Here is a 23469-nt window from a genome sequence, read left to right on the forward strand (position 1 = left end):
TTCAACAAGCTGCTATGTGCAATCGCTGATGGGTATTTCTTCAGATCGACATTGAGTGAGATAAAATGCTCGCGGGCAAGACCAAACTTGCGCCTACTTACCTGGCAGGCTCCCCTTCAACCGGAACATCTAAAGCTTTCTCTTCGTTGAGCTGACCTGACAGCGCGTTGATTTGCCTTTCACCCTAGGCTCCTATGACTTGGCTCGATGAAGGTCCTCTTGCCACATGCTCAAGATGTGCAATCATCACTTGACTAAGACCTCAGGTTGTTATCAGTTTAAGGTAATCTGCCACTATCAGGGTGATCATTCTGTTCACGAGTCAGTGTCATGAGTCATCGAGCAGGGTCAGCACTCACGCATGAGGCGCAATTCGAACGTAGTAAGTTCCGAATCCACGATAAAACCTTAGCAATCCTTCATCTTTGATTACCTTTCTAGCACAATCCATAAATCCAGCATATGGGTATTTTCCATCAGGACCTCTCGACTGCTTCTGCAACCTCGTCTTGATGAAGTCGAATGGCAACGAGAAGAACGATGCGAAGAATCCAGCAATTGCGGATGCGCCAAACCTTTGCTGACCTTCTGACAACGTCGGTGCTCGAACCTTGAGTTGCTGTTTGCTTTCTGCAAAGAAAGTGAGCTGGCCGAAGTTCAAAGCCATGGCTCGAATCACTGTTGGACTAGCACCTGCCCAAAGTGCGCCAATACCTTCACTCTTGGCGATACGACTGAGTGCGTCAAAGACGGATCTGTAATTCGCTCTTTCAGCCCTCGGCCTCATGCCGTCGGATTGCATTCTGATTAACGCAAGATCAGCTGGATTACCAACCATGGCAGCCAGACCACCGGCCGTCAGACCAGCGGCACTGCGCTCGAGGAATGTCACGCTTGTCCCAGTCTTTTCGGCCTTCGCAGTCAACATGTTCTGGAACGTATCAAAGAAGCCCAGTCTCGCAGTTGTGTACACCGCCTGTCTCAGCAAGCCTGCAGATAAGCCTGTATACAGATCAAGGACCTTGCCCTGTGCGATTATGTCCCGTGCCACACCAATAGGTGATGGCTTCACCCCACCTCTTGAGCCCTCTCCTGCAAGCTGAATACGTACTTTTACCATATCGATAGGCTGGATGCACATGGTCGCGAACATGCCGGCAAGACCGCCATTGACGAACGGCAAGGCAGCTCGTACAGCTGGAAGGTGTAGGAAATCATTCTTGGCTGCTGCTGGATTTTGCACAGCCTCTGTCGTTGCGGCTTCGACTTTCTGTGCGGCGGATCGAGCACCTTCTTTGGCTCGAGCTATGGAGCCCGACATAGCGGAGGCGTGTGAAGGAAGGATTTTGAGGGACTCTTCGGAACTGCGCAGGTCAGTTGAAGGGACCTAGCTACGACAAACCCACGGACGGAAGCGATCGCTCCCATTTCGTGTCAGCGATGGGTCGGAAGAGACCATGGCTTACCTGAATCAACCTCTACTGCACTTTACTGATGGTCAAGATACTTGACAAACTTACTCCGAATCAACTGAAATGTATCTTTAGCAAGATCAGCTCTCCTGTTTGCGCGTTGGGATAATGTGGATGTGGTCGTCGTCGTTGTTTGTGACCAAGCTCAACGTCGTGCTACACAACCAACGTTTCCGCTTCACGAAAGGACCACAATAAGCAAACAGGTATATCCTCTGTACATTCAATTCGCGAAGGCAGCAAGATCGGTGAGGAGAACGCCGTACGTGCGTGAGTCTACTCCTCGTACTTAACTGAAGGTGTGAGGTTGAAAGAGGAGCTGCAGCAGCTGACAAGGATCGACTGCCGCGGACGAAGCTATCAAAACTAACCACTCACAAGCAGCCTGAAACAACAAGCATAAGAATCCCGAACCAGTACAGAGAACATCCCGTAATGGTGGGCCACAAACAACGACAAGAGCTGCTTGTGTAAGTCGGCTTTGTGCGAACCGCCAGCAGCCACTCAAGGAAGAGCAGTTTGAGCAGCACGATCGAGACAGGATCTCGTGCAAGGTGAAGACGAGTTGCGGTAAACTTGGACTGCGAGCTATCTGCGGGGTATTGGCTGGGTCCTGCATTGGGCATGATCAGCACGAATCGGAACGTGGATTTGCGATGCAGCGAAAGTCGTTACATGGCACAGCCTGGAGTGGTTGCCGTGTACATTGAGCCCAATGATATAGAAGGCCGATGTTCCCAATTCAAGCCGGATTGCCTTTGTAATTAGCATGTGAAGCTCAACGACCGAATACATTGTGGACACGAAGCGTCGACTGCAAAAAGCCGCACATGTTTTATTGCTACTTTCGTAGCGTTGAGCTAACTCTATCAGCACTACATGACCCAACAGACGGCCTCTGTGCCCACCGATCTTTTAACTCTTCATTCGCTGGATCTCGGTGTCAATGCAACCTCTTAAGATATCGCAACGACTATTCACATAACTCAGGTCAAGGACAAAGCTGTTCTGTCGCACTGGCAGTACGAAGAAGCTATGACGTGCGATTACTCTAGGCGAGGTGGGGTAAACCTTCCAGGGCTCGCCAGGCCGACATTCAAGCCCTGGTGTACCCGAAACCTGGGGTAGCGTGCCCGAGTATTTGTCCCTGTGCTTTGCTTTGCGCACACTTGGCAAACGAATAGATAGGTTGCTTGGGCTTCTACTTTGACCCTTGTGTTGTGCATCTGACTGTGTATAACGACATCTTGAACCTCCCCTTCCACCACCTCAACGGTCTGATATTCGTCAGGCATTAACTTCTTTCACAGTCAGCACGACGGATCATCCGAGAGGCCACTAGAGCTCCACTACTAGCAGCGTGTTCTAAATCACACCAATCTGAACTCAGACTAGCTTCCTAAACGTTACGATATCCATCAACATCGGCCTCAAGTTCCCGGATTGACCCGAACGTACGGCAGCGGTCATCTCGGACCTACACAGATCCGAGCAGCACGTGCTGTTTCAGCAGGCCTTGCTGGACACGATTATGATGCTAGTCAGAGGGAATTAAGTCTCGGCATTGTAGTCGTGACTAAGGATTGAGGAAGGCTATGATTCATCATGGAAGGAACCGTGACGGGAAGGAAGAAACTGGTGCCGTACTGCGGTATAGGGTGGAATAGAGGAAGCCGTAGCTGTTTGCCGGCTGAGGCGAGGCCGGCCGTTACAAATACCGCCTAGGTACGGGATCCGAGTGGTAAGACAGCTCGCATACCGACGTGGACAGCTGTTCTTGTGTTCTTCGGTTCATGACAATATGATGACCGTGCATGTTGGACAAAATGCACGCAAATGGCCCGGCCATTCGAGAACATTGTTACACTTTGTTGCGAGCTAGTAGAGCACGATCAGCCTCAATGTTTAAAGAGAGAGTCGAGACCGATGAAGATTCCGTCAATCATGCAAAGAACGACTGTACACGGGTCTGCACGAGCGCTTGATAGCACTAGCTTTGTGAGAGTACGGATTTGGTGGCATGGACCAGACATGGACGTTCAGATCAGGCCGTATATCGCGCACTAAACCCTCAAATTTTGCGAGCATGTCCATCTCGTATACCCCCGCTGTGACCAACGCCTTCCTGATATTCTCAATAGCAGTCCAGAGTCTTTGTGCGTTCAGAACAGGCAGCAGGATGAGGTAATAGACACTTATGGCCTGTATCGGCATCCTAGTCCCTTCTATCAATGTAGCAGTCTGAGCCAGCAAGCGGTTAGTGGCATCGAGGTGTGTGCTCGGCGTCGTGCTTCTGGACAGTGAAGGGCAAGCCGAATGACATACGCTGTTGTTTGTAACGTAAGATTCTTGAACAGGCACTCTAATCATCGTGACGGACCGTTTCGTGCGCAGCTTGAAGGCGTGGCCACAGCCACCAAGGCTCACTACCTCGCATCGGTCTACTTCACCAGCAAAAGGGCCAACGAAGAAAAACCGAGATCTTTGGGCTGTGAATAGCAGAGTCTCAGAGATGCTTGTCAAAGCAGCCTCGTACACCATGTGCTCGTGTGTAAAATCTATTTCACAAACCGCTGGTAGCTGGGTAAAGTACGCACAAAAACTTGCGTTGACACAGCACATCTCGTAGATTCTGAGTACCACGGGATGTTGGAGTGCTGTGTTGAGGTCTTCAATGGTGGAGTTGTACATTCTGAAGCCACGCGCCGTGTAATTCGGGGACTGTAGTCACTTGATTTGTTTCTGGCGTGGCCGACTACCTGGACGCTTTTGATATTTCTCTAATCACCATCTCTTGAACCAGGTCTTGTACATCTTCCGGGTAGCTTCGAAGCCGCATCGTTGAGCCATTATCTCGATGACACTGTCTAGCTTCCTGTCATCGTTGGTATAGAGCTTTTCGATGGTGGAGCGCATCATCTCCCGTTGCCGGCGGGTATATCTGGGTGTGACCATGATGTTAATATAAAATTTGAGGTGTGAGACACTGAGAGACCGAAGCGAAGAGGGGGGAAGTGGTGGTATTTTATAAATGTTGTTGATCAGGCTGCAGGTAGAACAAGTTAGCCTGTAAAGTTCCTACCGAATTGAGGTTAGCATCGAAAGTTCCTATCAGCCAAGAGATGCGACTGCGTCGAAGCATGTAGAGCACCAATTAGATGCCAGCTTGCAGGGAAAAGAAGATCAGCATTGTCAGCTACAGAAACATCCTTGATTATGTCCGCACAGTGTCCTTCCTGTTCAGAAGACCTTTAACGTTGAATGGTTTCTTGATCTCCTTGATTCGCCTCATGAGGTCTTTCATCCTCCTCTCACGTTGTTCAGGCGTTTGCTGTTCTCGTAAGGCATGATCATCGTCGGGCTGAGCAGTTGACCAAGACTCCGCATCTCCACCACTTCTTCTTTTCACTGTCTGTTTCAAGAAAGCATGATAAACCAATGCCCAACCCGGTAATTTAATCTTCTTGCTAATATTAGATCCGTTGGCAGGCAGCACGATCTCGGTATCTTGAGCCTCGGCAGACCTCCATGGACAGTAATCAAGATGACTATCGACCGCGTCCAAATTCTCGACTGTGGGAGATGTACCTCGATACAACCACAAGCCCAGTGACCTGAGACAGTGCTTGCACTCTATAACATCAGGCTCTTTGTATTGCCACCCACACATTGCGAGTTTCAGCGGGTTTTTGTCTCCAGCTTCTTGTAAATTGTCGAGATTAGGTGGTGGTAAATCATTATAGGCAGGTAGATCCGACACTGTGGGTATATCGTCTATCTTCTCGATAATGCCTTGCAACCTCGCTTTTGTAGCCGTGACCGTGGTAGAACCATTGAGCAGCCCTTCAATGCGTTGTATGGAGGCATCACAGCCTCTTTTTCGCCAGGAACAGGTACCGGAATGTGAGGTTGTGATCATTTCTTCATAGCGGTTGACCAATGCTTCGTAGACTTCGACCTCCAGATCGTCAGCGGCCTCATCTTGCTGAATTCCAGACTGTCGTGTTTCCTCGTCCTGATCCTCGCCCACAACAGGTCTTGAACTGACATCCAGGTCGACAGTTACTCTCTCTCCGCAATACCCACAAGCAACTGTATCAACATCGACGCAGATCCAACCTCTTTTGGCCCATTGAGCAGCATTGATTGATACAGTGGAAGGGACGTGCCATTTCGTAACGTGTCTGTAGGTTTCCAGTCTTTCTAAGAATGCAGCTCTGCTAGAAGGAAGGTAGTTGTTAATTAGAGAAGACTTCGATGTCGATCTTCCTAGACTTTGGGCAAGGCGCCGTCTTTTGAGCGAGTCGAATGAGCTATGTCTCGAGGCCGTTACTTTATTGCGTGCATTGTTCGGGTTATCGTCTTGTTGCGATGGGCTGGACCCTTCTGTGAGCGATTCCAGGAGCCGATCAAATTTGCGCTTCTTCGTTTCTATCGCGTAGGACATTGAGGTAGGGTGGGTCACGATTTGGGAACGTGCTAGATGCCTGAGAAAACTAGCTCGCTATCGACAACGACGATCACCTTAAATCGCAGTCAACAAAAGAACCATTCTCAGGAAGGTGCAGAGTGGGGTATGATGACACGTAACTACACGCTAGGACGCGAGAAGACGCGTTGCACAGTAGTTTGAGAGACTTGCCAGAGTGCCAGTGTGCCGGTGCAGGAGCACAAAACGCGTCACCCAGATATGGTTGCTAGGACTACAGTACTCCCAGGAGGACACCATCTATCGTCTCATCGAGAATCTATGTCAAGGTTCGCGTCATTCTAATCACGGTCCTGTTGGTATGATTAGGTCACTTGGACCTCTACTGCCAGTGTACCATCAATTTCTTACCGCTGAGATGACTTTACCAACTAACATTTCCGAGAGGGGTGTTCTAACATCAGCTACTGGCCTGTGACCTGCTTCGGGGAGGACACCGGTTTGTAACCCTCACGTCTGGAGAGGTGAAGGACTTGGATGGAATTCGTTGTGAGAGTAGTGACAATGAGCTTACTTGCTTGTCACTTTTGTCTCCTGCAGAATGTTGCGCTCCTCACGATCTAGTTTAGTGATGACAAAGATTTTCCAGTCTCTCGACGGCAGTACTGATGCCTGAGGTAAAATCCTTCTCGTCACGCCTTTGCTGGTCATTGTTGTGAACCGTGCCTTCCTTCTCTGGTTTTATCGCCCACGCGCCTCCACCACTATGCACGAGCTGCAGCGGCACTCTCGTTGCAGCCCACGATGTTGGTCCTTGTCACTCAAAAATCGTGTTCCAACTTCCACCACTGAACCACTATATGCACTATGGCCTGGACAGCTATCAATTCCAGCAACCGTTGCACGAAGCTCGTCAAGCAAGACGATGACCCCAACAAGTCCACCAACATCGTTATTCAGAAGCCGCTCTCCACTGCTAGCAAGTACAGAATCAATATCCTCGCTGCCGCTGAACGACTCGTGGCCAATGTCCCGAAAAAACGGACGACAGCATCGACAAAGACCCAGAGAGCTGCCTCAGCAAAAGCCAAGAAGTCTAAGAAGGTCGTTGCAGTAGCTGAACAGGATTCGACTCCAATAAAGAGAACACGAAAGCGCAAGAGGAGCATCGACAGCGAGGTCAGCATTGATAAATCCACTTGCTCGATGACGACCACGTCCAACGCGAAAGTCACACCATCCAAGCAATTTCCTCTTGCTCAGATATCATCGATCACAGATACTGTCTCTCTAAATGACGAAAATGAATCTGGTCGGCACTGCAGAAATACCTCGACGGTGGTTCATGCTTTCAAGTCATTGGTTGCTGAACAACGCTCAGCTGATGGTTGGGAATATGGCAAGGTAACAGAACTATCAGTGAACTGTTCTGGAGAAGAATCGCAGCACAGAACAGCGACGAGGCATGCTGGGCATGACAGACTGGAAACCACGATGCAGTCATCTGCTTCGCCGGTGTCCAATGCTGTTGCTAATGAGTCGATTGTCCTGCACAACCTCAAAGCTCGCTCCGTCATCGAGCTTTCGTCAGACGACAGCCTTAGCTTTGAAAATGACTTTGACGATACCATCTTCGACGACAACCCATTTACTCTGCCCACACCACAGACGACAGTCTCATCTGCATCCCTGCAAGCTCTTCCAAGTACTGACGACGTGGCTAACTCACCTACACCAAATCGCCATCCTAATGGTGCGCCATATCCAGCTTTCATGCATCCCTGTCCACCCAGTGGCAATAATGATCTTGCAGCTCGTCACAAACACATCTGTTTTCGCGCAGCTGATTTCCATCGTCTAGTGAGAGTCGCGCAGTCCCATGATCGATCACAACAAGAATACGATATCAACGTCCAGCTCTTTGCCACAGTCAACAAGATCAATTACGCGAACAGCATGGGTCAAGGCCAGGGAGTCGTCTTTACGGACTGCTTCTTCCCAGATAAGCCACCGAATATCACCACAATCTCCAAAATACCATATAGCGCAAGAGATCTCATGTCTCGTAGACAGAAGTCAGCGACAACGAAAGAGATATTCAAGGCCAATGTTCAGATTCAGGCTCGATCACCAGCAGGCAGGGTCGCAAGACGTATGCAGTACGAAATCGTCGATATTACTCCAACCTCTTGGGAAGAGATAATGGAAGCGAAGAGGATGATAGAGAAGGACAAGATGGCACGTCAATCTGCGACAACGACCAAGGAAGAGATAGAGAGGGGGATCGAGAACAAGGATACGAAGGCTAGGGAGGAGTTCAGCGATCCAGATCTCGACGAAGCATTACCCGAGCTTTTTGAGCTGTTTAGAAGTAGAGGTAAGTGATGGGCTATATGGACTACGTATGAAACCTGGCGTCTTCCACATCGAGCTGTATAAGATGAGCTGTATCATCTTTACAGCGCAACAAATCATGAGTGAAGCCCTCTAAACTATTGCCATTAGACCGCAGAGAGAACTACTACTAAAGTTTCTCTTTGAGACATTTCACTGCTTCCAATTGGGCCGGCATTTCCTACAGCGCAGGGGTCTAGCACAAGTCAAGCCATTGAGTCGTCGTCGTCGTTACCCCATAATCATGTCCTCGCCCTTTCGTCGTAGATGCTCTCTGAGCTGGAATCCTTATTAGTGCTACAGTCGACTGGTTCGAGACGTTCGAGATCCGTTCGTGCTGCAGACAAATCTGTTCCTCCATGGTTATTGTTCGTCCTCAAGCTCACCTCTAGCGCTTCAGCAATCTTTTCCATCAGGCTGATTTTTTCCAGCTTGCCGTTCATATACTCCGATACAAGTTGTCTGCGAGCATCGTCATCGAGGCCGTGAAAGAGCACTGCGAGCATACTTCTTCGACACGTTTTGCTTGATATGTAATGGTCATCAAGAAAAGAGCAACAAGCAGAACGACCGTAAATGCAAACAAGCTTGTTAGATGGCTTACCTGTCGTGTTTCGACAAGAGCAGGCAGATACTGCCTATTGTGCTTCTGCTAGCCGAGTCTAGCCGTTGTATCGTCTGAATGTTTTGCTTTCTGCGCTTCAGGAGAGTCCATTTCAGTTGACCGAATCCCGATGCCAAAGAAAGGCCCAAAGTAGCATCCATGATCGCGACCATTACAGATATGACAGCATTGGGTATGATGCTATGTCTCCATTTCCCTATAGGCTTTCCATCACACCACAAGAGCAGTGCAAAAAAAGCCGCTATACACAACATGCTTACTCTCATGCTGATGATCTCCTGTGACCAGGTATCAAGATTAAGGCGTGAAAAAACGAGCAGCACCTTGACCACAATGAATCTGAAGGCGCTGATCCGCCATAGTTGATGCTGTACACGCTCTTCTTGAGTGGATTGCAAGGAGGCGTCCGGACACCTGAAACGAGCGTCTCAGCGCTGGCGAAAGCGTGATCGAAGTCCAGAAATGAATGCGCGACCAGGTCTGGCCGGTAATCTGTCGTAGCCTCACTGCCATGGCTCATTCGTCTCGGCTGACAGGACATTTTATCCCATGGTTTCGGTCTGGATAGAATCAGAGATTAAGTGTGTTTGACTAGAGCGACCAATACACGGTAGATATTGTGGCTCGGCGCTCCGACATCGTGTATCGACAGGACGCAAAGTTTGTTGTCGCAGAACAGAAGCTCAACCATATACTCGCCTTGCTCAATATTTGCATGTTCCCACTGGACGCTAAGTATCTCATGGTTTGTAGGCCGACCGGCGTCACGATCGTCTATTGTTCGCATCCAGATCGTGCGAAAAGTTCTGAGTCTGATGAGTTGTCAAGTTTGAAGAACGTCATTCCATTATCTCTGTGTGTTGTGCCCGATAGTATTGGACGCGGTTGGATATTCGGAAAAAGAGCGATTACAGCTGCGAGGCTAAACGGGTTGTCCTTTCCGGCTAGAGCACCTTGTACTTCAGCACGCTTAAAAGTCGTTCAGCAAGGGAGCAATTCCGATTGCTGGTACACTAGTAGACAAGGCTGAACGATATGCTGTGTCACTATCTGGATGAGTGGTGCCGCTGGTGTCAACTACTGCAACTTCTGTTAACCATAACTATCACCACTCGCGCCGAAGACGTCAAAGTCAATGCATTTACACCAAATTCTTCTGAAATCGACATCAGCATATCAGGTAGCTTACTCCGGTATTTTTGTGCCGAGGTTTCTGATCAATGATTTGCAGGCATTCAAGGTCCGCCCTGGGCAAGGACATGATTGTGGTGAGAAGCGCCATGTTCGCGTATCTCACACCGTAGTGGCGGGGGCTAGGACATGCCGAAACTTTGTGAACATAACACCGTGCGGCAGCATTTCGCTTATCCATGTGAGGGCCGTCGTTGCGCCAAGGACTACTCATTCATGTCTGCCAAGATCACGACAGCATTCGGCTATGCTGTTCTCCCAGCACCTCACCATGAAGTTACCGTCCATATGCCTGAATGGTAAACAGTCGAGAAGTACAGTGTCGATGCGCGATCCATCACCAAGACATCTTACAATGTCTATCCTCGTGCTAAACCGCATAGAGACATTGCCGAGGTTCGTCCCATACAAGATATGTTCGACCTATGTTTCTGCTGACCTGGAATCATAGCTCTCGACTGCTGTTCTAAACCATCTCAATCTGACTGACCACAGCTACTTCTTGTTCAGATCTTCAGTGTCAGCAGCAGAACGTATACGCTACGCAACATCGACAAACCAAGATGATGGTGTGGGAAAGGATCGTGTCCAACCGACCTCAATCCAGATTCGCGCATTCCAAGCTAAGGATCGCTTTGGGCCAGTGATATCTGCGGCAAAGATCTGCCTGTCGTACAAGGATTTTAAAGAGAACAAGGCAAACCCTGACACAATCAGCTCATCTTTCCAGCCATGATCACCCTACCACTTGACGTTCTTGAGAAGCTGCTGACTTCGGTGGTCTGCTTCTCTATTATAAATAGCAGGCTCGCTCATTCCTTCAGCTCATGTTGCTAAGGCAAGCGAAAGGTCATGCGTTAGCGAGACTCTCGGCTAAGGTGCATGCCATGTTCCCATGGTATTCAGATCACCAACTATGGATGATTGTACGACTAGAGTTCGTACGTCTTGTATTCCCGTGACGAATTGGACAGTCCTCACCGAATTTGGGCATTAATCACCCCTCAGGAGACCTCCCGAAATGGTGTAAGTCAATGAACGGCAGCACGATCAAGGTGAAGGCTGGTAGTAGTCCTTGCTCTTCCTCCGCTAAAAAGATCAGGCGCTCAGCAGAAGAAGTCACTGTCACATAATTAACATAGCGCACGTTGTGGATTCTGGTTGTCTCGAAGATCGGTGCGGCACCTCTACAAGACTTGCTATCGAAAGACCACATGCTCCCCTATTTCACGGAACACTTATCACCTTCGGCATGTTTGATGCAGTGGCTGTTCAGCCGGTCTCGAGGATTTCCTTCGAAAGCAATGTCCTCAGCACTATGGAGATAAAGACTAAGACCTTGATCACCCTTCTAAAGAGACCAAACATCTTGATTTGTGACATGGACGCGAGTAAACTTGCATCACTCAAGAGGCATACCCAACGTCTGATGCCTCATTATTGGTGGGCATCCTCGCATCGACTTCGCGTTGAAAGTTGGGCTCGACCGTCAACTTCACCACTTCTGCTGCCCAAAATCTCACACTAGCCGATGCTGTATAGCCGTCCAAAGCATTGATCGCAGCCGCTGACGAATAAGACAGTCATAAGATAGGGGTCATGTTCGAATGGGTTATGAGTGTAGAGTACACAGCTTTCGTGCTTGTCTATGGTGAGAAGAAAGGAACTGTACTAGCCAGTAAGTTCTGCCCCGACGCCGCACTTCTCAATGCGACGTGGGTGTACAGTCACGGCTTCGACAAGACTGTGACAAACGGTGAGTGGAGCAACTGTGCGAATACGCAAGAAGTCTTCCTACACGAGTTAGGCCATGTTCTAAGGCTGAGACACGAGTTCACCATGGATGCGGATGAGTTCGAGGAGGAGGCTGCTTCCCGACTGGGCACAGCGAATCTGCACTCAGTCATGATCTACCATTTCCCGCCCAAGAACCAAGATATCGACATCGTAGACACGCGAACATTCTACAAGCTCCCAATGATGGGAGTTTTTGCGCTCCACAACTTCTCGCGTTGTGAGAGCTCACGTTGTATGATCTGGCGAGCAAAGGAGAGTGATGGAGACGGAAGTTCGGATCAGATGCTCCAGCAGGACGCTCATTGTAGTGGATTCTTGGTCTACCTGAATTTGTCCTGGCGCTAGTTATTAATGCTTTCCGCTGACTTCAGCATGTTTCTCGGATTTTAGAGTATCTCTCAAAAAACCGCTTGTATGCTTGACACCGCTCTGGCTCTATTACAACCGTCAAGTTTTGTTATTCTTTCGTTGCTCTCCTGCTGTATGTTTCTTATCCTCACCCTTCTAGGCTTCCTTCGCACCATTCCTAGCAGATACTTTTGGCTAAAGATTGTTGTCTTTTCCCACTCAAGGACAACTGTCACTTATTTGGTTTGTAGAAGATCAAACCCTACTGCATGTTATGAATTTACACATACCAACTCTAGTACTATCCATGTACGAGGACCCTTTCTGACAAGACTACTCCGAGGATCATCCAAGGTGGAGCCCATGTTTCATTCTTCGACACTTTGGTCGCAGGTTGAGCGTTCCGAAGAACCACAACCGGAGGAAGGTAGCCTTCAAGCAATGGCGTAGGTCAACGTCGTAGTAGTAGTACCGGAAGTCGGACCGGATCATAGTGGAGCACGGTCTAGTTAGTCTCTCCAAAGCTCCACTTTTATCATGATCGACATGTAAGCTCCTGACTATGGATACCCTGATCGTGCCCCCCTCGTGCAAGTACTTGCCCACAACCCAGGAGACTGACTAAACACGACCTGTCTTGTAGCAACGCATGTACGGCATTGGTCAACGGTCTTTAAGCCACCGACCGGTTTCTCGTATTGGCACCGAGTGTCGCGTTTGATCTAGTCGAACATAACGCAGGGGATTCTTCATCCTCTTGCGAGCACGCGATATGTAAAGATGTCTTCGAGGCACAGTATGCCCTCTACTCTTCCTAAATTCACAGCCCGATCCATACAACATGTGTTTTCCAGGCCTCTTTGCCAGATTAGCCCCCTCGACCACTGACCTCGAAAGTGGTCAAGCCAAAACCACTGGACAAGAACACAAAGCAAACGGATCGTCACCGTATGGTATGGCGCCGAATAGCCTACCTTATACACATAACGTCGAAGTCCAGAAAGCACTAATGGAATTTCGACATTTTGTGGGCATCCATCACGATCCTGATCTGGCTGCTGGACGAGCTGTCGCGAACTTAGGCATCTACCAGCGTGTCATCAAGCAAGAGCGGAAATACAAGCAGTGGTGTAGGGCATCGGCTTGGCTGACATACGCGGCGCTGGTCTTACAGTTAGTCTTCGCCACAGCTCTGACTGCGCTTGGTGTAGGAGACGGACCAAGAAGCGCAGTCACCGTCTTGGGTGCCATAAACATAATTATAGCAGGTACTTCGCTTATCTTCCAACAATGAAGTGGTCTGGACTAATCGCTGCATAGGATTCCTTGTCTACCTGAAGGGTTCCGAATTACCGAATCGACTCAAGTACCAAAAAGAGCAGCTCTCTCAGATCCGAGAATACATTGAGCAAAGAGAAAGGGAGTTCGCACGTGGCGACCTGGATGTAGATCTCAGGGCTGAAGTAGCGACGATTGAAGACGTATACGAGTTACTCCGACGAGACATTGAGACCAATACACCTGATGCCTATGTTAGCCGGATCAAGGAGTCTGCAGCAATTGCTGCAACACAATTGGATCGGCAAACTCGCAGAGCCACTAGAGAGCTGGACAATCGAATATCATATGTCGATGAGAAGTTTAATTCCGCTTATCATGAACATGGAAGGAAGTTCAGCGAGCCACGGTTGGGAGCCTCCGCACGATACAACGAGACATACTTAAGCAACGGCGATAGACCAAATCGGGTCACCTATGGTTGGGACGCTCAGCCAACTCAAGAGAGGCTGGCAGTAGAAAAACGATATAGGCATACTCGGCGCCACACCGACGATAGCCTGCGTGCAATGGGGCTGGCGACAGATCTGCGGCGAGCCGATTCAGACAAATGGCATTCGAATTCTCAGCGAGATGTCCGCTCACGGACACAAGAAGCAGATCTGGATAGGCATCCTTCCAACCGGCAAGCACCGATCAATTCTACAGAGCAGACCAATAACGAAAGCCTGGCCACTCAGGCACAATTCGACGGTCCGGGTCGAGAGCTGCTGCCAAGCAGTAAAGACGCGACATCTGAGTTCACTGTGCATCCTGAAGACGGTCGTCGTGGTATAGAGCTCAGGCTAAGGGAGGCTGAAACTCAGATCAAGCCACCCGAAGACGATATAATGAGTAAGGCAAAAAATGTAGCCCAAAGAGTGTTGGAGTTCACGCAACATAGGCGTCAATATTCGCCATAATGAGGAATTGCACCCACATGATTCATGACACTAGCATCAATATGAAGTGCTATATGGGACGACCTGCAGTATTTAAGCAGGATCGTATCTACGGAAGCAGAAGACATCTTTGTACATCTGACCCACGACTTATGTTCTTTCCCTTTGGTTGCACTATTTAGTAGCATGATCAGCCTCACCACTTGGTGGTATGGATACACTGCGAATACCGCTGATGCCACGGCCAACTTGTGAATGGTGTGAGGACCGCGCAGCTGATTGGGAATTAATGCACACGAGCCTGTGTTGACTTGGACAACAGACGGCGTCTTCGTGTATCATCGCTATGCTAGCTAAAGCTGGTAACAACCGTTGGTGACAGAGCAGAGATGAGTGGTACGCTAGAAGTACGTGGACTGACCTTCTGTCTGTCCACAAGGCTCAGTTGGGATTAGATCGGGCGCGTGAGACGCGACGTGTAGCGACTACGAGTAGTACCAAGCCTTGGCATATCTTTTGTTGACCGCCAGTTTTCATCTCCTCTCCTGCAATTCAGATTTCCTTGCAACAACTTTCGTCTCCCGGCTTCCCTAGCGGTTAGAGCAGAAGACCACTACGAGGACTTATCTCAATGCAAGAAACACGACGAAAAGCGTGCGAAGAATGTCGGAAGAAGAAGAAGAAATGCTACCACCATGAAAATCAGGCTGAGGTTCAAGTGCCCACAATCTCCGAGCTTCACGACCGAGCAGAACCAACGGAAAGGCCGAATTTAAGGCGCAAAATTTTACCACTCCGGGTGACGCGTAACAAACGTCCAGCTCGAGTGCGCCCTTCGAATGATGATTTGACAGACTTCAGCGAATCCAGTGAGATGGACACCAGTCCACAAATCACAGGAGAGGGATGTCTTGGTTGTCAATGTGAGACTGAAGCTCATCCGGATCAATGCGAGCAACGCAGTCCGTCCTGTGAGAGGAGCTACCATGATGTATCTGGAATACCGAACGAGGCTGAAGACACAGCAGTTTCAAATCAAAGGCACGAGCAGACGACAAGTGCCGACACGGAACTGCTGCACGATATAAAGGATCATATCGAAAAAACGACAAACGGATTGATGAACAATATAAAAGACAGGATAATCGAACAGCGAAACCATGAGAATGCACAAAAGGAGAAGATGATGAAGCAGCTAGAGAGTGACAATGCTCAAACGAAAGCTAAGATACAGCAATTGGAGGATGAGAGGGTACAAACAGAGAGCCACATATCGCAACTGCAAAGCCAGAAAGCACATGCAGAGGAGGCGACGAAACGGCTGCAGGAAACCAACACATCTTACCTGATAACTATGAAGCAGCTAGAGACCGGCAGAACCCAAGCAGAGCACGCGCTGGACGTGATGCGTGACGAACAAATACACTTGAAGGAAGTCCAGCAACTGGGAGAGGCAATCAAAGAACAAGCGGTCAAAGACAAAGAGCAGGCCGAAGAAGCACAAAGACAAGCGGAGAGAATTGCCCTAGAGAAAGAAGTCCTTATACGCGATTTAGAAAAGCAATTATACGAAGTAAGAAAAGAGCTTCAGGAAAAACGAATCCAGTACGAAGAGACCAACAAACAGCTTGCCATAACTGAGGGAATTGTAGAAGCGATGGTTCGGCCATACTTCTCAAATCCAATGGCAAAGCGACTTAGGTCAGATCAAGATACTTGGCCCATGAGTCTTCTTCCAGAATCCTCAATACAATCCGCCTCAGGTATCCGATGCTGAACAGCATAAAAACCTGAATTCGATGTCTTCAATCCTGAGAGCACCGTATTTCATTTCGGTGCTTTCAATTATCACCCTCGAGGTACTGTCTGTACCCCTGGTGGCTGATACAGACCATTCAACAACGCCACGTCTGGAGGACGACCTCGCTCCTGGTCCATGACTACATCTTCGAACAACGCTCTGGCTGTTCGAGATGGCTTGCAATTGTCAATGTATTTCGTATTTTGATCTGATCCTGACAGGACATATTACGCTTGAACATACAGCCACCACTACCAAGTGGTATGCTGGCCTCTTGGTTACCTTCCTGTTAAAAACCTGACGACTCTGATCAGGCAGACACACCGCACTATGTTCAAAGTACTTCGATCTAGTAAGACCTTCTTTTTACTGACTGCCAGGTCCTGTCGACTCAGACCACCGAAAGGACCAGCACTATTAACTCTTTGAGAGAATGCTGCAGTAAGGGTAGATGGAGTTGCTGATGCTGTGAACAATTGTGGTGATACAGGGACCAGTGCTCAAGGATTGTTGGGGTCAATCGTAGTAGCATCAGCATCGATGATGCTAAACCTGGTATTGATTACTGGTCGATTGCACACAGATTCAATCGAGAAGAGCCTGCTGGTCAGGCGACGTTGAATTTACTGGGTGATGAAGCTGGACTAGCGCTCCTTTGGTTGCTACTTTCTTCGAGCAGTCGTATCTGTCTCCATTGGTTCAGCCTCCATTCCTTGCTAGATCTCTAGGAGCCCTTCTATCGTCTTAGTTTTGAATCGATGCTGGCTGGATATGCCATTGGAAGTGGCCCCACCAAAATCCGTCGAGAGATTAGAAGAAGTTACGGAATGTCCAACTACAATAGGGGATGAGAGGCGATGGAGATATCCTACCTAGTCACAGACATCTGTTGTACTGAATTTCAACCTCTTCATCTGCCTGGTGAAGATATCGTAGCTAGCATGCTTGTGCTTTTTGAGATCCTTTAATGTAGTGTAAAGCATCTATCAACGTCCAATTGTACTCTGGAAGAAAATCATATATTCTACCACCTCGTCTTTTCGTATCTACTTGAGCTGAGGCCTCTAGAAATGCACAACATCAACTGTTCAAGGCTCTCGTATTGCTAGCCGTTCGCAACCACTAGCAAGAGTGGTGTCTGCTTCGCCAACTTGGTCCACGTTCATCGTGCACAATTCTTCCAAGCCATGGTCATGCCACGCTATTGGCTTACCTGACTGACTGCGGCGAAGATGCCAAAAGACTGTGTCGTATCTAAAAGCTTTTGGCACTAGCATTGCTGTAGGATCAATGATGAACAGAGGCCCTAACTATATCGATCGAGTCTACACTATCGAGAGCAGCCATGATCTTGAGTGACATTTCTACTCTAGGACGTGCATCGTATCTGTGCTTCGTTCGAATCCCATGATGACGACAGAGTTCAAAAGCATGGCTCTCAACCAAACCTGGGTATCTTGTCCGCATCCTCACCACTTACAGGGATGGACAGGAGTTGGAAGCCAAATATCTTGGGCACGAGGACCACACCCTGAGAATCTTGGGATGGTCCAGCCTCCGATGTGGGTAGCTTGGTGTCCAGCGCCACACGAGGCAACGCCACACTCAAATGAGGTTGCACAGCATATATGTCTACTGTCTCCAGGTGGAACTCTGAAAGTTGTGCTGAGCCAGGCAAGCTGTTGTGTAGTTAGAGTGATACCGTCAATCCAGGCCTGTAAAATCGAGCATGAAGCGAGTCTCATCTTGCTGGACCTTAATGAATGTACCGTCGAAACGAGTGAATGACGCTGTCTCGCCATCAGCCTCTTAGTTCAAATGATTACTGCTGGCGATCTCGTTCAAGATCATATCTTGCAACTCGCTATCGGTGCAAAACTTTTGGAGAGTTCCGGTATCGTGGAGTTGACAAAGCTCGCGAATATAGCCTCGTTGCCAGCGTGCTTCTATTCGACTCGGGCAATGAGTGCCGGACTGCTTAAGTGAGTCGTCCTCAGATAAGATCCTGGAAAGTTCGTTGGAATCCAGTCTCAAGAATGCCAAGATCATCAGCTGCATGTACAACTCTGCTCCAGCAGCTATCTTTATATCTTTTGAGATTGTATCACAGAGATGCGTCAAGCAAGCCTCTCTCGCAATTCGGAGTGCTGACAGTTCCTGGATCTTGCGTGCACGATCAGCCAAGGGCATCGCTTGAATGTTCTTCAGGTTCGTGACGAGCTCTTCACGTAAGTCGACTAATTATCGCCGCACGTCGAAGTCGCCTTGTCTATGCTTGCAGGTTTGGCTTGCCTCGTTGCATCTGAAGAGGGTCTCGGCTTTATCTATATACTCACGTGCTCTTGCGAAACGTCCAAGATTCAGTGTGGTATCTGCGATATTGAAGTATGACTCTAGTCTGTCCACCTCGTTCAGAAACTCCTTGTCTTAGTGTAGAGCTTCGAACGTGGCATAATTCTCATCTGAGTTTGACTCACACACAATCTCGAACGATTGTGCTAGTTCAACAGCCTGGTGAGCATAGCCCAACATTAATTCACCACCCTCCACAGCTTCACAATCATGGTTCGGATCAGTCTTGATTGTGGCAATCATTTGCTCACACAGCCGAGTCTGAGTCCTCAAATCTTTGTGCTCGGCTTTTAAAGCATACACGAAGCACAAAGCTAAATGCAGCAACAAGCATGTCTGTATGTTCTGTGTGTATCTCGGCTTTTCCAGAAGTTCAAATAAGATTGTTTCATCTCGAGCCTGCATTGCTTCGTCAAACGCATCACAAACATGTTGAAAAGCTTGTTTTGTGTGGAGTAGAGGATGATCGATCCAGATGAAAGGAGTATCAAGCTCCAAGGTCCGAACGTGAGAATAGATGGATAACCATCCCCTCGAAAGCCAAGGATAATACTCTTCGACATGAGTCGGGGTAGGAAGTGTAGGCAGTATCTTTTTCAATCTCATCTTCAGCATCGAAATGCTAGCACGAAGTGAGTGAGCCTCACTGAGCATCAGGTTATCAGCAATGCCCGTACTTATAGCGATTGCAGTGAGGCTGTCGCTGGTTGCTGCTATGAGGGACATCTTCGGGAACGATTTCGTATAGCCCCAAACCTCAGTAGCCTGGCCATGAAACAAAGCCTGGGCCATCATGATGCCGAAGGCGAACATGTCAAAAATAGAAGTGCGCATTGATTCCTGTAGCCAGTCAGCGTATCTTGCCATCTGCAGCTCAAAGAGAGGAAGGCATCGATAATGTGCGGAGGAGGAAATATGGAGCCAGTCGATGGTGCACATTTGATGGAGATAGTTTGCCGGGAACCGCAAATCTTTTGTCAGACGGTGCAGGCCAGACACAAGATGGTTCTCGAGTTGAATTTCAGCTATAGAACTGACCTCTGGATTTGTGTCGCCATTCAGGTATAGATAGGGCGTAAGTTGTAGGCGCTGGAATCTTGCGAATGCGTCCCAGAGACCTTCACGGAGCAGCGGTGACAAATCTGCGATTTTGACTCGAAGAAGTATCGAAAAGAGAGGGTTCACTGCGAGATGACCTTGAGCAATGCCTTCAAGTACACCCGTACGTCGCGTGATTGGAACTAGGAATCTCCGATCACTCTCCTGTGCATGACGCCTCAGTTTATCCTCATTGTCGTACACCGCAGTACGTTGCAGAATGACACCTGTTTCGTCCGTGCAGGAGCTTTCGTATGTCTCATCTTGCAGCTTTCTCGGCTGGCCTCCAAACATCATGGAGAAGTACATGGGATTTGAGAGTCTAGCGTCGAGACGACGAAGCAACCTGTTCTCGATTGGGTACGTGTGAGCCATAGCGAAAGAATGTAACTGTCTCTAAAACTCCTCTGGCCAAGTCGACATAGTACCAAACACGTAACGGTCTCGTAAGAACAGTTTGGACCTCCTGACTGCTTTTAATAGAAACAATCGAAACGGGACGATATCCTGTGGCATTACTCTCCAAAATATGCCGTACACCAAATGAGAAGACTCTACAACGACCTCAAGGCCTTGCTGCCAAGCATTCGAGAACCCTTTGTCGAGTCTGGTCAAAGCATTCGGGCCAACAAGCTGTGTAAAACCAGGAAGATCAAGTGTTATATCCCCTATGAGCACGCCAGTGTAGAACTGTTTCAGGTCACGGCCACTTTTCATGTACATGTACATCATGGCTTGTATAGCGAGTGAATTACCCAAAGCCAATTGCACACAGGCTTCCAGTATTTCACGCTGCTCTCGACCAGACAGATCTATCGAGTGACCATGTGAGCCGAGCCAATGCAGTCCAACCTCGAGACTAGCATGCGTGTCGAGAGGGCCCAGCTCGTAGACGTCGAATTTAGGATAAACCCAATTTGGTCTTATCCAGTACGATATCACAACCCGAATGTTTGGTTGTCGAACAATTGTCTTCACGAAAGCCCAGAGCGATGTAGCCGAGACGCAATTTATTGCTTCTTCGTCCTCATCGTCCAACTGATCGACGCTGTCAAGTATAAGGATGCTGTACCCCATCTCAGAGGCGAAAGCCGGGTCGGGAGCGGCACATTCATCCATGAACCATTGTTGCAGCAATTCGGGATCGAAATTCTCTCGCGTGTGGTAATGCAGAACTTTGGTTGCAAAGCCAGTGCCCAACCACCATTTGGCTGCTTCTTACAAAAGTGCCGTTTTACCTACTCCGCCGTCACCCCTCAACATCATGACGCGACTCCCACCAGTCAGCAGATATCCGAGATTGCTAAGATCAACTTCTCTCCCAACGACAGCTTCATGCAACGCTGTGTATGGCTCGTATATACCTGTAGACACTAGCATAGTCGCTCTCTCAACAGGTATACTTGTGTACACCACAGGCACAAAATGGTCGTCAACGTCCACTCGGCCTGCGAAACGTGACCTTCGGGCTTGAAAACATTATAGAGTCCTACGTGCAATGCTGGTTCCATACACAAGGTTGGCGGAAGATTGTCTGAGCGTGAGGTACAGAGTGGTTGTGAAAAGTGCTACCATGTCCTCTGAAACCTGGATACGACATGCCTACAACGTTTCCAATACCACATCTGACAAACTCTTGGGCTCCGTTTGCAGTATGTGCTTCGAGAACTGCCGATTCACAGGCATTGAGCACTAAGTTATTCACCCTCTGGACACTAGTAAGTCAGCCACTTGAGTAGCAGATACAAGATGGCTAGATATGATTCCACTTTCGAGCTTTACGAACTCAAGCCTGAACCTGCAGAGCATCAGCGAGGCCTCAATGCATCTCAGCCGCAGTAGGCACCCCGAACATCATGTCTGTTTCGCTGGGCGCAAGTGATGATCGGCTCAACAGTGATAATCAACGAGTCACCGCTCAGATCCAAGGGCGAAGGGTTTTTGCGGTTGAGTACCGCCCCATACGACGAAGGCTACTGTCCGGCCATTGACAGCCAGATTTTGATAGATATCCGTTGTCGGGGCCTCGAATGTTCAGTCCCGAGATCGAGACGCCCTTGCAAAGCGTCGAACAAATGGTCGAAATTATATTGGACGATGATACCATGGCTGATATAGAGGAAGCTACACAAAGCTGCTTTACCCTCTGTGTTCCTAATCAAGACGTATAGCTTTCGGTATTTGAGGTACGAAATCGATACCAGGTCGTGATCAATGGTATCTCAACTAGGTAAATGTGACCAAAGCCCTCCTATCGTAAAAACATCCAGGCTTGTAACAGCCAGTAAAGGTCAAGCGTTCGAGTTGTGACGAATTGCCCGTAGTCAAGTAGAGACAATCTCTGGTGAGAACGCAGGCGTGCTAGCCAACCTGGTCATTGGGCTCAAGTTGCTCTATGTGGGTATCGAGCTGCGACCAACCAACGGCAGCCCCGAATGGCTTGCGATTTTCATCTTAGACAATTATGCGCTTTGGCTTAATCGCATCCTCATGCGTCGACCACGGCAGTGATATGCGCCATCCTCTACTTGCAACGAGTGCATGGGTAACATCTTCCACAGGCCGTACGCAGGCTTGCTCTGGCATCTCCCGAAGTAGCAATTGGCGATGCCTCCCATCCACCGGCTCTACATCATTACGGCATGGCTGTACATTGTCATCTCCTTCCTCGAGCATTGGATCATGTCGTCTCAGGCAGCAGCAGCAATGTCTGCTAAAGTCAGCACCCTTTCTTAAATACCACTGCCTACTGTCGAATCCAATCGGACTTCGATATGCAACGAGCAGCAACACTCGCTGGCTCACTCGACAGAAAGGCGACCGATTCGCACGAGAAGCTAAGGTTCAAGACCTAAAAAGCAGAGCAGCATTCAAACTCCTCCAGATAAACGACCGATACCGTATCCTGCGTCCCGGACAAACAGTGGTGGACCTAGGTTTCGCACCTGGCAGTTGGAGTCAAGTCGCGATTGACCTTGTACGACCAGGTCTGGGACGAGTTGTGGGGGTGGACGTGCTCCCTGTGCCGCCACCGAAAGGTGTAAACGGTTTACAAGGCGACTTTCTGAGCCCAGAAACCCAGGCACGAGTACGAGATCTGCTAAGAGACGAGAGCGCAGGCAGAGCGAAGCAGCACGCACTGATGCCTGACGTGGTTGGAGAGGACGAGACCAATTATCTCGAGAGAGGAAGAGCTGCTACAAGTGATATCAGCGATAGCGAGAACGACAAGGAGAAAGACATGCAACACGACGGAAAAGTGGTCGATGTGGTTTTGAGTGACATGTCAGCACCCTGGGAGATCACCTCCGGCCTATGGAAGAACAGCTTGAGTAACCCATATTACAGGATGATGAACACGAGCGGAAACAAATTCAAAGACCACGCAGGCAGTATGGTAAGTGCTACTTTTTGGCTTTCAATCAACCAGATACTGACCACCAACAATAGGACCTTTGCCGCTCAGCTCTCTACTTCGCCTACGAGACACTCAAAGTAGGTGGTCATTTCGTATGTAAATTCTATCAGGGTGCAGAGGACAAGCAGTTCGAAAAGCAACTCAAGGCTATGTTTCACAAAGTCCACAGAGAGAAACCCGAAAGTTCAAGATCAGAGTCAAAAGAAGCCTTCTTCGTGGCCCTGAAGAGGTTGGCAAAAGTGGATCGCAACGCTGTTTTTGACGAAGGAAGTTGAGGACTCTATACCATCCCTCTATCGCCTCTACAACGAGCCGACCTGAACGC

General features: G+C 48.9%; 9 protein-coding genes across 9 annotated transcripts; 4 read left to right on the forward strand and 5 right to left on the reverse strand.

Annotated features, from left to right (window-relative positions):
• Positions 1–355: 355 nt before the first annotated feature.
• Positions 356–1321, reverse strand: MIC33 (putative mitochondrial 2-oxoglutarate/malate carrier protein; the record flags this gene model as incomplete). Its single annotated transcript, XM_064896542.1, has 1 exon — positions 356–1321. One exon carries the CDS (start codon positions 1319–1321, stop codon positions 356–358), a length of 966 nt encoding a protein of 321 aa, XP_064755492.1.
• A 3365-nt stretch (positions 1322–4686) lies between these two features.
• Positions 4687–5919, reverse strand: LTR64_002170 (uncharacterized protein; the record flags this gene model as incomplete). The annotated part of the gene is made up of 1 exon (XM_064896543.1): positions 4687–5919. One exon carries the CDS (start codon positions 5917–5919, stop codon positions 4687–4689), a length of 1233 nt encoding a protein of 410 aa, XP_064755493.1.
• An 849-nt stretch (positions 5920–6768) lies between these two features.
• On the forward strand, positions 6769–8392 carry LTR64_002171 (uncharacterized protein; the record flags this gene model as incomplete). Its single annotated transcript, XM_064896544.1, has 2 exons — positions 6769–8278; positions 8364–8392. The coding sequence occupies 2 exons, from the start codon at positions 6769–6771 to the stop codon at positions 8390–8392; spliced, it is 1539 nt and encodes a 512-aa protein (XP_064755494.1).
• A 145-nt stretch (positions 8393–8537) lies between these two features.
• LTR64_002172 (uncharacterized protein) lies at positions 8538–9060 on the reverse strand (the record flags this gene model as incomplete). Its single annotated transcript, XM_064896545.1, has 2 exons — positions 8538–8805; positions 8900–9060. The coding sequence occupies 2 exons, from the start codon at positions 9058–9060 to the stop codon at positions 8538–8540; spliced, it is 429 nt and encodes a 142-aa protein (XP_064755495.1).
• Positions 9061–10327: 1267 nt separating this feature from the next.
• On the forward strand, positions 10328–10847 carry LTR64_002173 (uncharacterized protein; the record flags this gene model as incomplete). The annotated part of the gene is made up of 2 exons (XM_064896546.1): positions 10328–10410; positions 10607–10847. The coding sequence occupies 2 exons, from the start codon at positions 10328–10330 to the stop codon at positions 10845–10847; spliced, it is 324 nt and encodes a 107-aa protein (XP_064755496.1).
• Positions 10848–13097: 2250 nt separating this feature from the next.
• Positions 13098–14496, forward strand: LTR64_002174 (uncharacterized protein; the record flags this gene model as incomplete). The annotated part of the gene is made up of 2 exons (XM_064896547.1): positions 13098–13524; positions 13577–14496. The coding sequence occupies 2 exons, from the start codon at positions 13098–13100 to the stop codon at positions 14494–14496; spliced, it is 1347 nt and encodes a 448-aa protein (XP_064755497.1).
• A 4207-nt stretch (positions 14497–18703) lies between these two features.
• Positions 18704–20101, reverse strand: LTR64_002176 (uncharacterized protein; the record flags this gene model as incomplete). Its single annotated transcript, XM_064896548.1, has 1 exon — positions 18704–20101. The coding sequence occupies one exon, from the start codon at positions 20099–20101 to the stop codon at positions 18704–18706; it is 1398 nt and encodes a 465-aa protein (XP_064755498.1).
• Positions 20102–20122: 21 nt separating this feature from the next.
• On the reverse strand, positions 20123–20845 carry LTR64_002177 (uncharacterized protein; the record flags this gene model as incomplete). Its single annotated transcript, XM_064896549.1, has 1 exon — positions 20123–20845. The coding sequence occupies one exon, from the start codon at positions 20843–20845 to the stop codon at positions 20123–20125; it is 723 nt and encodes a 240-aa protein (XP_064755499.1).
• Positions 20846–22868: 2023 nt separating this feature from the next.
• Positions 22869–23419, forward strand: MRM2 (2' O-ribose methyltransferase; the record flags this gene model as incomplete). The annotated part of the gene is made up of 2 exons (XM_064896550.1): positions 22869–23123; positions 23177–23419. The coding sequence occupies 2 exons, from the start codon at positions 22869–22871 to the stop codon at positions 23417–23419; spliced, it is 498 nt and encodes a 165-aa protein (XP_064755500.1).
• Between the last annotated feature and the right edge of the window lie 50 nt (positions 23420–23469).

Source organism: Lithohypha guttulata, assembly GCF_036872675.1.
Source record: "Lithohypha guttulata strain CCFEE 5908 chromosome Unknown scaffold_2, whole genome shotgun sequence".
In the NCBI taxonomy this organism is placed as follows: Eukaryota; Fungi; Ascomycota; class Eurotiomycetes; order Chaetothyriales; family Trichomeriaceae; genus Lithohypha; species Lithohypha guttulata.